The following is a 16,636-nucleotide window of genomic DNA, read 5'->3' as shown; positions in this document are numbered from 1 at the left end:
GCTGCACGCGAGCCGGCGGGCTCCGGGTCCAGCGCCGAGCCCCCGCCCCCTCGCCCGGCCGGGTCAGCGCCCAGCCCTGCGCGGAGCAGCGCCTCTGAGCCCCGTCCCGCTCCCTCCCCCTTCCCGCTGATCCAGCCCCGCACCGGCCGCCTGCGCCTTCACAACTGCACCGATTCAACAAGATGGCGGGATCAGTGGCGAAGAGGGACGCGCTGGTAAGTGCCCCGTTTCCTGCCTGCTGCCGGGGTGGGGGACGACACGGCCCTGCTCCTGGGGCCATGCAGAGCCCCCACCCCCGGGACTGAGCCGCTGGGCGTCTAGCGCCGCTCCGGGCAGCGGCCGCCGCGTCTCCAGCGTACCTGTTAGCAGCACCGGCGGCTGCAGCAGCAGCAACGCCCCTGCGGTGAACCGGCCCGGCTGGCTGCGGCTTATGGGTGTGTTACGGTCAGGGAGGATGCGGCGGCTGAATGGGGGGAAGCAACCCACCCCCTTGTGTGGCTCTCCCCCTCCCCCGCCAGGTGGAAGATACTGGTGTGTCTGTGCAGCTGGACATTGGTAGGGGCGGGGAGAGGGTCGGGGGAAAGACTATGTGTGTAGCTAAATATTGCCTGGGCTCGACGTCTGGCTTTTGAATTGGAGCCTGAATACTCCCGGGGAAGTTAACAGAAGCACCCTCGGAGAGCAGGAAACACCCTTTGTTTTGCAAAGGAGTTCGGAATATGGACCATATCGAGGAGGTGACTTGAAATTAAATTGGCAGGCGGCAGAGAGACCTCCCCCAGCTGTTGTTTGCCGCAGACCGTCCCAATCACAGGCAGGCTCGGTGATAAACGCACAGAAGGAGCAGTGGTTTCTCTGTCTCAGTGTGTGTTTGTTTTGTCTTTAGAAAATAGAGGACGGGCATTTAAACAACTCCTTGGGATCGCCAGTGCAAGCAGATGTGTATTTTCCACGGCTGGTAAATGACTTTGACTTGCTACCCCTCCCTTTCCTATAATTGTGCTTGTGGTCTGGATTTGGCTCAGTCTGTCTCCAGCTTGAGGGTTCCTCCCTCTGATTCCCTGCTGTTCTTTTCCAGATCGTCCCATTTTGTGGACACATCAAAGGAGGAATGAGGCCAGGAAAGAAGATCTTAGTTATGGGCATGGTGGATCTCAATCCCGAGAGGTAATAACACAGAGGCAGAGCTTGCTTCTGGTTGGCAGGGCTGCTCCAGTCCTGTCTGCATTTTCCCAACGAAGAGCTCCAAGAAAGTACTACCTTCCCATGACAAGAATTTGCCCCAAAACATCCATCATTTCCTGCAGACAGCTATTTTTAATCAGAGATTCTAGAGTGCTGATTTCTCCTTTGACCTATAGAGGGGGCATTTCTTAAAGGATCGTTGTTTCCCAACATTTTAAAGGAGGCCACAGTTTAATACAAGAGCAGATTGTATGTTGTGTCACGGTCCCTTTCTCAACTTTGGGGACTAGCTATTTCCCATTACCAGTTCAGATTTGCTTGTTGAATAAGCTTAGAAATTAGGCGTGCTGCATTTTGGATTTGTTTGCTTCTTTCTTGCCAAGTGAGAGCAGTTTTATTCCTATTTCAGCTTTGACATCAGTCTGACATGTGGGGAATCAGAAGATCCTCCTGCAGATGTAGCCATTGAACTGAAAGCTGTATTTACAGACAAACAGTTCCTCAGAAACTCTTGTATATCTGGCGAATGGGGCGAAGAACAGTCATCAATTCCTTACTTTCCATTTATTCCAGACCAGCCATTTAGGGTGAGTACCACCAGCAGAAGAATATACTTCATCTTTGACAAGGTGTTACTTGATGCGTGTGCATGTTCAGAAATCACATTAAGGTACAAGAATTTCCTCTGTTGCGGTAACAACTAACAGACCTAAAGGCATTAAGGTACTGCTCAGCAGTTGTAGGTATTCATGCATATGCTCATTGTAAACATGCAGACTCACCCCTGTGGCGCCTCCTGCTGGTTGTCCTCGAGAATTAGCTCTCTTTCCTGCCAGGCGCACCCTCTGGGGGCCAGTGATCTGCCTATCCTCTTGGCCCCGTGTCTCTCCCTGGACCCCAGTGCCCTTTTAACTGGAGTGCTGCCCCCAGGCAGTACCCCACCAATCTGGGTCTCCCCTCCCTGGGGAACCCTCAACCCACTATCCTCACTTTGCCTCAATTTTGGCTACTGCCTAGTCTCCATCTAGCCCCCGTTCACTGGGGCAGATTGCAGTATCAGCCACTCATCATAGGCAAAGGGGTTTGGACCTGTTGCCTTTGCCTACCCCTTGGGCTGCCCTCTGCAACCCCAGTACCTGGTGCCTTCTACTAGGCCGCAGCCTGGGGCTTTCCAGGCTGGAGCTCCCCAGCTGCTCTGCCTTTTCCCCAGCCCTGTTCCACTCAGGTACTCTGTCTCTAGCTCCTTGCAGCCAGGCCCTTCTCTCTCTACAGACAGAGAGAGACTGTTTGGGCTCCTGGCTCCCAGCCTTTTTATACAGGCCAGCTGTGGCCTGCTTGGGGTGTGGCCCAGCTGCGGCTGCTTCCCCCTTCAGCCCAGCTTTTAGAGCTGCAGCCCTCTCCAGGGCTGCTTTTAAACCCCTCAGGGCAGAAGCAGGTAACCAACCCGCTACACTCATACTTGCACCCAGAAACCCAATAGGTACACTCATACTTGCAGCTATAGAATATTTTCCCATACAGGTTATAAAATCATAGTGGACATAGTGTTTGTAATTTTTATAGTTAAAGAGGGCTTTATTCAGCCTTGGTGTAACTGTTTGTCCCCAATGGAGTTACTCCAGGGTTGATTTTGGCCCATTGTGTTAATAGATTAAAAATATATATATAAAATATACACTGCTACCTCGATATAACGCCATCTGATATAACACAAATTTGTATATAACGCAGTAAAGCTGTACTCTGAGGGGGTGGAGCTGCGTACTGCAGTGGGTCAAAGCAAGTTTAATATAACACGGTTTCACCTATAACGCGGTAGGATTTTTTGGCTCCCAAGGACAGCGTTATATCGAGGTGGAGGGGTGTGTGTGTGTGTGTATCATTAGTAATTCTGTCCCCTGGAGTTAAATCTTATACAATGTAAAGATGTAGCAGTTTGAAAGTGATATCTAAGGAACAATCTTGCACTGGCAGGGAGATGGACTGGATTGACCTAATATCCTTTCCCATCTCTAATTTTTATGATTATATGAAGACATCTTCGCTAATCACGGCCAACAAAGGGTGCCTCTGCACAGGGCCTTGCTCTCAGCAACCTCAAAGTGCAAAGAGAAGAAAGGCAGGCAGGCGGCCTTCTCCGTGCAGCTAACCCAGAAAAAGCCTCACCCCTCTCCCTAGTAATAAAGCCTCTTTGACCCCCATAACAAATCCGCCTAAACCTTCCTGCCCTAAGATAATCATCCTCCAATCCGAAAAGCTAACAGTCTTCCACACAGGGTAGGCTATGGAAGCATGCTTCAGGCACTGCCTGTCTGATTTTGCACAAGGCCCCAGAAAGCCTGAGGGTGCTTTGTTTGCTCCTATTAACCTTTAAAAATTACAATTAGACCATATCTCGAGGATCTCCAGGGATCTGTTATGGTCAGGATCATATGGACCCACTCTGTGCCCCCAGCAATCTCACATCCTTGCTTCCTGGCAATATGGCTCTGATGGAGCTTAGTTACCAGTGACTCCCTCTGACTGCAGCTAGATTAGGGATTCCCTTAAATGTGAGTAGTCACCATGGACAATGCTGTGCAGAACAGATGATACAGCACTAGGCTACAGCACTTTTTCAAGGTGTCTCCATAGGGCAGTAGGGGGAAATGATGTGCATCCTTCCCTGACTCCAGGCACACCCAGTGTGGTACCATCCTCTACCTGCTCCAGCTTAACCTGTCCCTAATTTCTTCCTCTGTCATGAATTTCAACACCCAGAGAGTCCTTCGAAGGGAGGGGCAGTGCTGTGGAAGCAACTACCCTTCTTATTCTGCACGGGAGGGAGTAGAAATCCACACGTGACCTTGGAGGCATGATCTATCCCTCTGTAATTACATGTTACTTAGCATCTGGGGCCTGTTTTTTGCCATTATTCCAAACTGGGAACTGCCATTGAACCCAGTGGAACTTTTGTGCGCAGAACAATAGGACTGGGATCCAATATGCTTCTGACTGTACTACTGTATATCCAGAGTAACCTCAAGGATCTCTGTGAAGTAACTCCAGATCTCTGAGAGTAATGGAAGGCAGAATTTGGCCACGATGCCCTCACTGGTACATGGTACTTCAGTAATAAAATGGCCAACAGTTATCATGTAAAGAATAATTGAGTGACATTTTGTGCCCTGGGAAATGAAGCACTCCAGTTACCCTGTGAACCTGGTTCATCCTTTTTATTTTTTACAGGTTGAAATACTTTGTGAGCACCCACGTTTTAGAGTATTTGTGGATGGACATCAGCTTTTTGATTTTTACCATCGTATTGAAACGCTGTCAGCAATTGACACAATAAAGATAAATGGAGATCTTCGTCTTACTAAACTTGGCTGACCTAGTGAAAACTGTGGATTCCAAACTGGCTCAGGTGCCATCTTCTGCCTGGAAGATCAGTGACAGCTGCGTTTGGACACAACTATCATAGGCAAGCATCACTGTTTCTTTCCTGTGTGCAGTAAAGAATATGTTGATGAATTGAACGGATATTTATCCTACTGAAGAAAGCTGTTGATTTATAGACACTGAGCCATTTTTCTTCAGACTGACTAGCCCCTCCATGCAGTATAATCAAATTAGAATGGATTCAGAAAGATTTACAGACTTGTCATAAGTTGCAGCAGCTATTAACCTTCTCAGAGAGAGGCAATTTCTGAAACAAGTGCTAAAGCCAGCGATTGATCCACGATTTAAAAAACATTTTTTTTTTCAAATAGTTTCTGCACTGAAGTGGATTAGTGTAGCACAGCACAGGGCCAAATGCTGACATCCTTATCCAGGGCCTGATCCTGTCTCCATTTAAATGAATGGCAAAACTCCCATTGACTTCAGTGGGTCATGACTCATGATCAAAATTTCAGTTCTTCAGCTGAGCACAATTCTCATTGATTTCTATGAGTTTTGCCGAAGAAAGGGGCAGATCCTCAGCTGATGTTAATCAGTATAGTTCCATTAACTTCAGTGGAATTAGGCTGATTTATGCCAGTGGAAGAGTTGACTGTGCAAAAATTGAGTAAGGGCTTCAGGATTTGGCTTGTATATTTTAGTCAGGGTATTTTGTATAGAATGTAGATTGTTACAAGTTTTTGCACAATGGAACGTTAATACAGACTTTGACGCTTACTCGTAGTTTATTTATTTATACTCATCTCTGTATGTATTCTTAGTAAAAATGAACGATTTTATTGACAGTTAAGAACAGCAAAGTATACGTATTTTGAATGTACAAATGTCTTAGATTCTTTGGGTAAACTTGACATATCATTATTGAAGCACTACAGGTGTCTTGCTGAACGATCGGTTACATTCTAATTGTGCCCTCTAGACCCAGAAAGGTAGGGGGTCTGCTCATGTATTCACAATGGACTGTTTTTCAGGACTTTATAACTTTGCTGTAAATGTTAAGTCTGAGCTAAAGCGATTTAAAAAAAAATCTTATATAGAAGGTTTGTAGGTTTAATTGTGCTTTTTGAAACTTAGTCTGCAGAATTTAATTCTGTTCTCATCCGTTCATAATGGGCGCTAGCCTTTTGGGGGTAAGTGGGAAATTCTCTGCTCGCATCGAAGGGCAGAATTTGGTCTTTGGTATTAAAATTGAAAATAGTGTGTGGACAGCCAAGTTATTAGCACTTGAAAATCAGCTACTGCACATGAATAACTTTTCCAAAGCTTTTAAAATAATAAATATAGCTCTCTAAACACTGTAGCTGCTCTACACTACGAATGAACACGGTAACTTTTCATAGTTTCTTTAGGACTTCATACACTTTTCCTTGGATGTACACAATGGACTACAACAAGTCTTTTTGAGATGTTCTAGTCAGTAACATAAACATTTATTTAGACAATTTATAAAAATGTATTATAGGGACTTTTTAAGACATGTATTTTGAAGCCTTTTTTTGTAGTACAACATTTAAAAAAAAAAAAAAAAAGGAAGAATAATCTCTGAACTATGTTAAATTTATGATAAAGATCTGGTTTAAGCCAACCAAAACTGAAACAGCCAGAGTTAAAGCTAGAACACCAATTGTCAGTCAATTCATTTTGTCTTCACTTTGAGCTAATCTGGCCCTGAATCAGGAAGCCTTAGACAGTGAGCTAAAATTCCAACTATGGCCCTGATCCAGAGTTTACTAAAATCAGCGGGAATCCTTCTGTTGACTTCAATGGCCTCTGGATGAGGTGCCGTATAAGCTAAAAACATAGAGGCCTGATTTGTATCTCACTTACACTAATATAAATGAAAAGTAGCTCTACTAAAGTCTGTGGAGTTTTGCTGATGCAAATGAGATCAGGATTGGGCCCCTAGCCAAACAGTGCAAATTAAAGATGGAGTTTTAGCCTTATCTTTGAATTTCTGTGATTTTTGCCCTCCCCGCACCACCCTCCCTTTTAAATCAGAGCCTAAATGTTATTTTCAGGTGACTTTTTCTGGTGTGTGTCTTTATATGTAAATTGGACTCTGTTTGTACTGCAGGTTGATTCTTGATATGAAATGTTCCTGTCTTGCTTTGTTTTTATCCATTTTACATGATACATAAGTAATGAAATGACTGTGTCATTTTCAAATGTGTTAAGAATGTTGGCCGTGTTTCAATACAAAAATATATTCTTAAAAATAAAATCCTAGGAAAAGATGCTTTTACATGAAACCTCTGGATTATTCCCCAGCTTTGAAACTGTTTACAGTTGCAAGGCAGATGCAGGTAGAAGATACATTAGTAGCCAACTGGTCCAGCATTTTCTCAATCTTGAACATTTAGGGGCAGGCTTTTGGGTGTGGTGCTACTTCTTTGTACCCTATTACCAGCAGAATCCAGTCATAATGCTCGTGGAACTGGCCCAAGGGGGCTATCGCCGAAGAAAGAACAATCCTCTGCTAGCAGAGAGCCAGTGTAGGTGCTCTTAGGCCGCTTCCTGTCCCCGCTGTTTGTATAGCTGGGGTAAGAGGTTTGGCAGTCACTGTGTTAAGCTGATCTCTGAGTGCGTTTTCTGCCCCTTGGGACTGCTTGCAGCTGGTATAAGTTATAGCAGCCCCCAGACTGCTGTAACCCAGCATTAGCCCTGTACAGACCAGTAGCAGGACCAGAGAGTGCAAAGGTGAACTTTAAGCACATGCCCCTGCCAGGTGCTCTGTGTGGATCAACAGACCCCAGGAGGTGGCCCATCCAATTCTCCCGCCCTTATATGGCTCTTAGTGCTATACCAGTCCCTTATAAGCTACTGTTGTATGGCTCTCAACTGCATTCAGGTCTCTCTTTACAACATATAATACTTCTCTGTCCCAGGAAAAGGCGTATAGGGCCTGATTCCAGTCTTGCCTAGTATAATTCCATTGACTTCAATGGCTAGCCTCCTGATTTACACTGATATGAGTTTAGAAGCAGGCCCGGAGAGAGGGAAGATCATAAACACATTTATAGTATGTTTGGACTTAGCTTAACATAAAGATATGCAGCCTTTGATGCTGAGGAAACCTGCAGGAAGTCCCAGTTACAGCTTCCATGCCTATTAGTCTCTTCAGTAGATTCTTGGAAGCCTTTTCATGTTTTGCCATTGAGCAGTTCCAGGCTATAAAGAATCAAGATGGCGTGTAAGTAAGGGCCAGATTCTGATTTCCTGGACTCTGGATTTATACCAGCTAACTCCGCTGAGGAACTACTCTTAACTAATTGATGTGTGGTATAAGTCATAGAAGAATTAGGCCCTACATGTTTCTATTCAGTAAGTTTTAGAACCAAATCCATCACCAGACCCTTATGTGATTTGATGGGAAAATGCAGAGTCTGGATTCAAGTTTCCCTGGAATTTGGGGAGTATTCAGCTCTGGGGGTTTTGTTTAAATCTATCTTTAGTATTAGTCCATTGATGTGCTGGATGATCTAGCATGCAGCCTCTGTGGGTCAGACTCCAAGAAAGACTCAGGACCTCCCAATGGGAGGTTTTCCAAAGAGTTCCACTGCTAGCAGCTTGTATTGTTCTCAATAGGAGCTCCTGGTTGCTGAGCTGACCCACTTGGGGTGAGCAGGTTAATAATCTACTAGAGAAACATTTTGCTGTAATGTATCTTGTAAATTTCTGCTTAGTGCCATCAGTTATGATGAGAGTAACCTCATGTTGAATGAATAAAGCCCCATGTGATTAAATACCAATAGGAGTAGATGCTATCCTCTTAACTAGTATAGCTTTAAAATCCACACTGTTACATTTGGAATTGGCAGTGATAAAACACAACCTGATTTCATTACTGTTTTTTAAATCCGAGAATGATGCCTACTCAGAAACAGCCTGGAAATACTTCAGCATTATGTAGAGATAGTGTTTCTCTGAAAATATTTCACGGCTAAGCTGCTTCAAATGTTGCAGTATGTCTTCTTACATTTCTGTGTCACAGGTAGAGAGATTTGCACTAAACTAGAAGAACATTTTGTACTAAATATTCTCACGTTGTGTAAGTGAACCTCCAAATTATGTGTGAGATGTTGAATTTCCTCTTGTTTCCATGACCAGTTTGTACAAGAATATGCAGAGTCACTAAACCAGTGTAAAGTCCGCTTCAAGCAAACGACTTGCTTGAGGGCTGTTTTGAATGTACTGCGTGTGACATGAGCGAGAGCCTGATTCTCCATTCTGCTAGGCCAGTTTGAGGCCATTGTAACGTCACTGAGATCGGTGAAGCTGGTGCAACCCAATGGAGAGGCAGGCCCAGAGGTTTTGGTGATGACCCTTAATGTGTAGGAGCAGGGTTAGATTTCATCTTCCATTATTTAAAATTGTGCGCAAGGAGGAAATGAGAACCATGGAGCCATCACACTGGCTTTCTAGTGGCACAGTGGTAGCACGCTGTGCTGAAATGCTAGTGGAGTGTGAGCTCAAAGGCAGAGTTCACGTTCTCTCCCACAGCCCACCAAAGCATAAGAGAGTGAGTGAAGATGAGTTTTCTGATAAGGTATGTTTGCCACATGCTGTAAGTCATTTCCCCCATGCGCAAATGTCCCTGAGGCTAGTTTTGGATTTTGTTAAGTTTGGAAGACATGACCATACTTAAATTCCTAGCTTCCTTGTTTGAAACGGGGACTGAGGGTAAATAAGATAACTTAGGGGAAAAAAGCATGGTAGTCATTCTATTGCAGTAGTCTGTAATGCTGACAATCATATAGTACATCTGACATGGGCCTGTAGCTGCTCCCTGCATGGGCCTCCCATTGAAATCCATGGACGCACCATGTGCCAAATGGTTCCAGGAGCAGACCCATAGTGCACCGTACCTTGATCACTTAGGTCAGTGACGCTGACTTTTCTATATAGAGAACTGCAGCACCATGGGGCCTGAGTCTGCTCTCACTTAGGTGGAAATCAAGAAGAACTTTCTGAAATCAATGGTATTTCACCAGAGTAAGTGACATCAGAATCAGGCTGATGGTGACTACAGGCCAAATTCTGGATACCTGTGCTCAGCTCCTTAAAATATATGAACTAGATCCTCAGCTGGTACATGTAAGCATGACTTCAATAGAGCTTCACCAATTACACCAGCTGAGGATCGGGCCCTATAGGTCAATTTGCATACATATGTCCCAAGGCAGAATCTAGGTATCTCCTCCCCCGCCGCTTTTTGAAGAGTGCAAATAAATATTTCAAACTCTAATTTCTTAAGCTAAACCGAACTCTACTAATGGATTCCCTGCTTTTTGCAGAAAAAGTAAAGATTTTTCTGTTTGTGTTAAACTGTTTTCAGGGATGTGTTTGAAAATTGAGCTGTGTAGCTTGTGTGATGTGTTAAAGGAAAAGGTTCAGATTCTGATCTCAGCTACACAATTAATTAGAAAAGTTGTATCTGCGTTCATAACTAGGGCCAACCCAAATGAGGAAAAAATTAGCTGTAGACACTTTGTCTTGTTTTGATACACCCTTTCAGCTCCTCCTAGCAACCAGTGATTTATATGAAAAATACAATTTGTGTAACTAGGGATTGCCTGCTGTATGATAATCAGAACTGTGTGCAACATCAAAATAAGGACGCCCACGTTACTATACATCTTCCCTAGTTTCTGTTGCTAGACCTATTGGATCTGTCTGTTAGCACAGAGCTGTATCATCCTCCTTTTGAAGTCAATGACAAAATTCTCTTTGACTTCAGTGGGAGTAGGTCCATAGGAATGAGAATATTTCTATCTTCTACACCACAGTCCTGTTATTCTGACCTGTTTGAACATCAGTTTATAAGTATATTTTATTCTTCTAAATTTACTTTGAAATATGAGTAGGGGAATATTCTTGCCTGCGGTATGTATTTGAATAGAACCATTAGAAAGTAGGGCCTTTCCGTTCTGCGGTAATACTGGTTTGGAGGTGAGCACAGTGGAAAGCTTCACGTAAATTACATTCTGAGTTTAAAAAGAGGTGTGCATGAGATAATCTGGCAATAATAATATGTATTGTTCACCACAAATCTATTTTTATGTGTTGTGCCAATTTGATAATGAACTTCTAATAAGAATAAAACATGAAACCGTCAATTGGTAGTGTCATTTACCTGGATGGTTTATTCGAAGTACACAGCCTCTTCATTTCTTTCAAACATCATCCTCGGAAAATTTTCTAGATTCTTCCCCTAATAAAAGAGCAGTGTGGATTTTTGAAATGAGACTTGCTCCAGATTGCAGCTTTGATAGCTGCTTGGGTGAAATGACTTTTCAGTTCAAATGCACCATCCTGGACAGTCAGATAACATTCTTAAGGGCAAATCCCACTTGCCTTACTCATGCAAAATTCCCATTGACATCGAGCAATGCAAGATGAGCATGACTCAGCTCTTAATGCCAGGACAGCAGGTTTTCTATATGGATGTTTGGCTGTAAGATTTAGGGGCCTGAGTCTGTAAAGCAACACCCAAATGAGCAGTCCTTACTCATGCATGTCATTCTGTGGACTTCAGTGGAAATACGTTCATTCATAAGGATTAATTCTGTGAGTAAAGCCTGCAGGATCGAGCCCTGGGTCTATGCCAGAAAAGTAACACTACAATATTTCAGCTTTTGACATGAATGATGCTGATTAAAAGCTTGTTTCAGTGCCCACTGAACTCCATTAGGCGTCTTCATATTGACCCAAATGGGCCCAGACCAGGCCCGAGGGTCTCATACTGTTGCTATTAAAGTTATTGTCAAAACTCCAGTTGACTTCAAGGGGAGAAGGATTGGGCCCTATAGCAAACAGTGTGCTCTAAAAGGTAGAACTGGGTCCAAGTCAAAACCCCAGATCCAAACAGCATTGGACAGCTGGGGAATTTGCATTCAGACTTAGCCATTGTAAACCTTTTCCAATAAAAATGTTACATTTCAGCATGGAAAGGAGGTTTTGGAACTGGGAAATTATTTGCCTTTCCTGACCTTTTTGCAGCTGTGGACCAATTTCACCCCTGGCATAAGTCATTGCCATCAAAGGGGTTACCAGCTTGCCCCCACTTTGAATCTGGCCCTATCTTTTCCCCACTGTTCTAAACAGAATGTGTGTAGTAAGAAACCCCAGCAAGCCATGTGAAAGGGGCACTGGCAAACAGTCTTGGTGGACAAATTAGCTTTTGTTAACAAATAAGTGAGCTTCTCTCCCATATGGTGACCTAACATTTTGTACTGCACTGAATTATTCTACCGCTGGGGCCCAAAGCTAATGGGAAGCTTTCCTTGACTAAAAGACTGGAAGTACTTGTGGCACCTTAGAGACTAACAAATTTATTCAGCATAAGCTTTCGTGGGCTATAGCTCATTTCTTCTCCCTTGACTGGTGGGCTTTGGATCTGGCCTTAAATGCCAAGGTTCACATTGTGGACCAAGTGCACTTCCTGAGTAAATTAGCTGTGTGTTGGCAGGAGAAAGAAAGTAGCCCTTTCAGAGTGCAGCAGACTGTAGACTTAGGGTTTTATTAGCCCCTGGGGCTGCTGCACCCTTATATGTAAGACGGGGCAGAGGTGACAAAGTTGGCTGGTAGATCTGCCTAGGTGTGGGTTCACCTTTCCTTTCCCCAGACATGTCAGGATGCAGAGAGCCCCTGCAGATCGCTAGTTCGTAGGTGATACAAACCTCATGGGCCATCTCCCTATGTCCACCATCCTCACACCAGTGCAGTGGGACTATTGTAGCCAGGGGTGACTCCAGACCCCAGCACGCCAAACGTGTCGGCGGGAGGCTGGCAGACAGGGTGCCTTCAGCGTCATGCCTGCGGAGGGTCCGCTGGTCCCGCGGCTTCGGTGAAGTGTCTAGAGCTGCCCCTGATTGTAGCTCTGCTATATTAAGGGCTGTCAGCACTTGAAAAGAGAGGAACAAGAATTTCACTAGATGAAAACTGGCCATATTCTATCCATCTGTGCTCTTCAGCATATGTCTCAAATGCTGCCCCTGAGAGCTGGATTTTGCATTTAGTTCTCTGATTTAATTGAAAGGTATATTAAATTATATGTAGCCAGCCAGTTCCTGTGCATTGATTATTCCAGCAAAAGTACAGAATAAATTACTTAAGAAATTTGTTCCTGATCAGTGTGTATTATACAGATAGGTGGAGTATAGATGCTAAACTTCCCACTTTAGGTCAATCCACACCCCATTTTTGTTAGCTTCAGGCACAGACATTTTAGAAATGTGTCTCTGTCTTAGCACACTGTTTGGAGAATGCCAATATCATGGCACAGCAAAAACCTTATACAAAGGCTGACGTCACCCCCCAACCGATACTACAGCACCGAGTGTGATATAAGTGCCCGGAGAGGGAGATTTTCAAAAAGCAGAAATAGGAATTAGATTCTAACCTCCAATGATTCCCGATGATAGTTGAGTGTCTAACTCCCACTTCAGCCTTGCAAAGTCTCCCATCTCGATCTAGAGCGGTGGTTCTCAACCTTTCCAGACTACTGTACCCCTTTCAGGAATCTGATTTGTGTTGCCTACCCCAAGTTTCACTTCACTTAAAAATTCAGGCTTCAGCTTTAGTCACACATGGCAGGGCTCAGACTTCGGCTTTCTGCCCTGGGCCCCAGCAAGTTAACGCTGGCCCTGGTGAACCCCATTAAAACAAACTCACCCACAGTTTGAGAACCACTGATATAATATATAGAATAGTATAAACAAGTCATTATATGAAATTTTAGTTTGTACTGACTTCACTACTGCTTTTCATGTCACCTGTTGTAAAACTAGGCAAATATGTAGATGGGTTGATGTACCTACTGGAAGATCTATGGCATCCCCCCAGGGGTACATGTACCCCTGGTTGAGAACCAGTGATCTAGAGAATTGATTACGTTATTCCACGTTTTGGTGGAGTGCATCTGAAGCCCATTCATGTGGAGGGATTTACATGAAGAAATACCATTAATGTAGCTACTTACTGCAAATACAGTGGCAGGTATTTTTTAAAGTATGAAATCTGTTCACTGCTCATCTAAATCTGGCTCTGAAATTTCATGTATACATCCTCAGAACACAGCTTGTTGGCACAGGCAGGGAATGCTGCGGAGGCAGCCACCTCAGACCCTGAGGAGGAGGGTGTACCTCAACAAATGCCCCTGCAGCTAACTAAAGATATTGAGGAGGAGGAGATGTGTTGCGGCAACAAACCTGGCCAATTAAAGACCTGTGTTGATGTGACAGAAAGAATCCCCATCCTGTTCCCTGCGCTGACCAATGATAATTTTGAAATAGAGATTCAAGAGTGGAGCAGCAATAAAGGTTTGGGACTTCTCAGGATTTTGAATATGGCATGAAGGAGTTGGCTTGCCCAGTAGAATGAAGGTTGGGTTAATTAAAGAAAACTTTCAATGAGGCTGAATAGTATCGCCTTTTGGTTGCAGCAATTCAAGTGGAACAGAGAGGCCTTCAGTACCAGATTGTAATGTATCAGTGACATAGGGCCATACCCTGCTTGGTTCCCTCCTCTTGTGCACAGTATCCAAAAGGCAGCACAACAGAAGTGGTTCTGCTATACTGAAAGTGGGTGTGTGGACCAAGATCAGCCCCTGGTGGGTGATCCTCACCCCCTGTGTACCAGGGAAACAATGTTTTGCAGGGACCTTATCAGAGTTATTGTACAGGAGATTTCAGAGACATGCCCAGCAGCTCTGTGACTGCACAGATCCATTGGCCAAAAGCCACTATGTATGGGGAACAACCAGTGCCCAGGACCGGTGCTAGGGGTTTGAGTGCCCTAGGCGCACGGCAATTTCGCCGCCCCGCGCACTGGTCCCGCGGCTCCGGTGGAGCTGCCGCAGTGGTGCCTGCGGAGGGTCCGCTGGTCCTCGGCTCCAGTGGAGCTGCCGCAGTCATGCCTGTGGGCGGTCCAGCGGAGCCGTGCGAGGAGCCGACTGTCCGCAGGCACGACTGCGGCAGCTCCACCAGAGCCGTGGACCAGCGGACCCTCCGCAGGCACCACTGCGGCAGCTCCACCGGAGCCTCCTGCCGCCCCCTCCAGCAAAACGGCGCCCACCAATTATTCTGGCACCCTAGGCGATTGCCTAGGCTGCCTAAACGGTAGGGCCAGCCCTGCCAGTGCCCACAGAATTATAATCCATGACAAGTTTAGTAGCAGATGCAAAGCTGCTGCATGCTTGATTCATAGCCTGGGATAGAAGAGTCTCTCTCTCCCTCACACTCTCTCTCTCTTTCCCTCCCCCAAGAAACTTCCCATTTACTCTGCCTTTATGCATCATGAACCCTATTCAACGTCCACAGACTGGAGCCCATGAGGGTATTTCACCCATAGTAAAAAAGGAATTTTTTAAAAAGCCAATAGGTTCATTACTCACTAGAGATGAAAACAAGATATTTGAATTAAAGAAACACAAAGATAACATAGATGATGGTGCAGACGGGCCTCCTTTTACCTCCCAGCGCATGGCGAAAAAGTCACAGGGGGCTGCACAGAGTAAACAATAGCCCAGCTATACAGATTTTGGGTTTGCGGGGCTGGTGCTCCAGTGCTAATAATAGCAATGCAGATATTCCCATTTGCACTGGACCTTGGGCCTTGAACCCTACCCCCCACACTAGATTTCAGGGCCAGAATGGGAATATCTACACTACTATTATTAGCACCATAGTGCAAGCCCTGCACGCCTGAGGCGTAGACCTAGGCTCTGAGACTCATTGCTGTTGGAGGGGGTTTTTGTTTTGTTTTGTTTTTTAGCAGTGTACACAAATGCACAGTCAGAGAAAGCCAACCCAGGAGTGACTATGTATCATTGTACTGAAAGGATCAATAGAAATGTGAGACTTTTCTTCATTCATCACCACTCACCTTCACATACTTTTCTTAATGGTGACAGATAATCTGCACCAGAGATAGACCTGGATGAAAAATCCTGGCTCCAGAGGAGTTCAGATCTGGATTTGGATCCCAACTTGGAGACACAGACCCATCTCTTTTCTACACACAGCATCGGAGGCACTTACAACTTCATTCATACCTGAATATGTATATAATAGTGTTCACTTACATAGCACCTCTCACAGAAGAATTTCGAAACACTTTACAAACCCTTAATAAGATTCACAAAATATCATTTAATTTTTATTGTGTCATTTTACAGTCAGGAAAACTTAGGAATTAGGTTATAGGTGGCTTTCACAGCCATCAGTGACAGAGCTGGAATACCTCTATTTATCTAGTTATATTTTAGCAAACCCATCACTGAGTGAACCTCTGAATGCAGGCTCCAACCACCAGACAACACTGTTCATTATGATGATAAATATTTAGGGCCAGATTCTTCCACCTTTATTCCTACTGAGTAGTAAGATACTCTGCAAGTACTTCCGTTAAAATGAAGGAGACCATTTGTGGAGTAAAGCACTGCTCACAATAAGAACAGAAGTGGCAGAAGTTGGCCCTCAGCCAGTGTGGTCTCCATAGACTCAGTCTCAAAGTTCCATAGTATTGAAGTGCACATTTTATTATTAGAATTGTGCAAAAATGCTGGTATTTGGTGCAAACATTTTATCCTTTAATTCTGCGCCATTTTGTGACCCCGAATTTTTGATTCTTGTCATGAAATGGCCTTTTCTCACATCAAACACATTTAACATTCCACATATTTTTATTCTAATTGAATTTTGTTCAAAAGAAAATGTCAATTCAAAATTATGAAATATTTGTGTATGTCATACCTAAATAGAGCCAACCAGAACCTTCTTTTTCATTCAAAAATAGTCCACAATGAAAAAAAACAAAATTTCAAAGGCACATTTTTCCCTCCCCCAAAATCAGACTGTTTTAGAAAAAATAAATACACAATGATAAAACCTTGCAAACAGAGGTTTTGACATTATTTTAAAAGTGTTTGCATACCACTACTGAAGCACGTTTTAAAATACAATATAAATAATACAGAATTAAAGATACAGCATGGAAAATCAGGCCCAAG

At 44.3% G+C, this 16,636-nt stretch overlaps 2 protein-coding genes across 2 annotated transcripts in view; one reads left to right on the top strand and one right to left on the bottom strand.

Annotated features, from left to right (window-relative positions):
- Positions 1 to 447, bottom strand: part of LOC115649198 — a 58,621-nt gene extending 58,174 nt beyond the window's left edge. Inside the window, exon 1 of the mRNA XM_030557907.1 lies at positions 360 to 447. The gene's annotated coding sequence lies outside the window, so the exon portion shown is untranslated. The remainder of the gene's footprint in view (positions 1 to 359) is intronic.
- LGALSL (galectin like) lies at positions 55 to 6,188 on the top strand. The gene is made up of 5 exons (XM_030557908.1): positions 55 to 215; positions 887 to 958; positions 1,079 to 1,167; positions 1,595 to 1,772; positions 4,414 to 6,188. The coding sequence occupies exons 1-5, from the start codon at positions 183 to 185 to the stop codon at positions 4,555 to 4,557; spliced, it is 516 nt and encodes a 171-aa protein (XP_030413768.1). The 5' UTR covers positions 55 to 182; the 3' UTR covers positions 4,558 to 6,188.
- The last annotated feature ends 10,448 nt before the right edge of the window (positions 6,189 to 16,636 follow it).

This window comes from Gopherus evgoodei, chromosome 3 (assembly GCF_007399415.2).
Source record: "Gopherus evgoodei ecotype Sinaloan lineage chromosome 3, rGopEvg1_v1.p, whole genome shotgun sequence".
NCBI lineage: Eukaryota > Metazoa > Chordata > Testudines > Testudinidae > Gopherus > Gopherus evgoodei.
The sequence above is the reverse complement of the archived record's forward strand: the minus strand, read 5'-3'. Positions and strand labels throughout refer to the sequence as shown.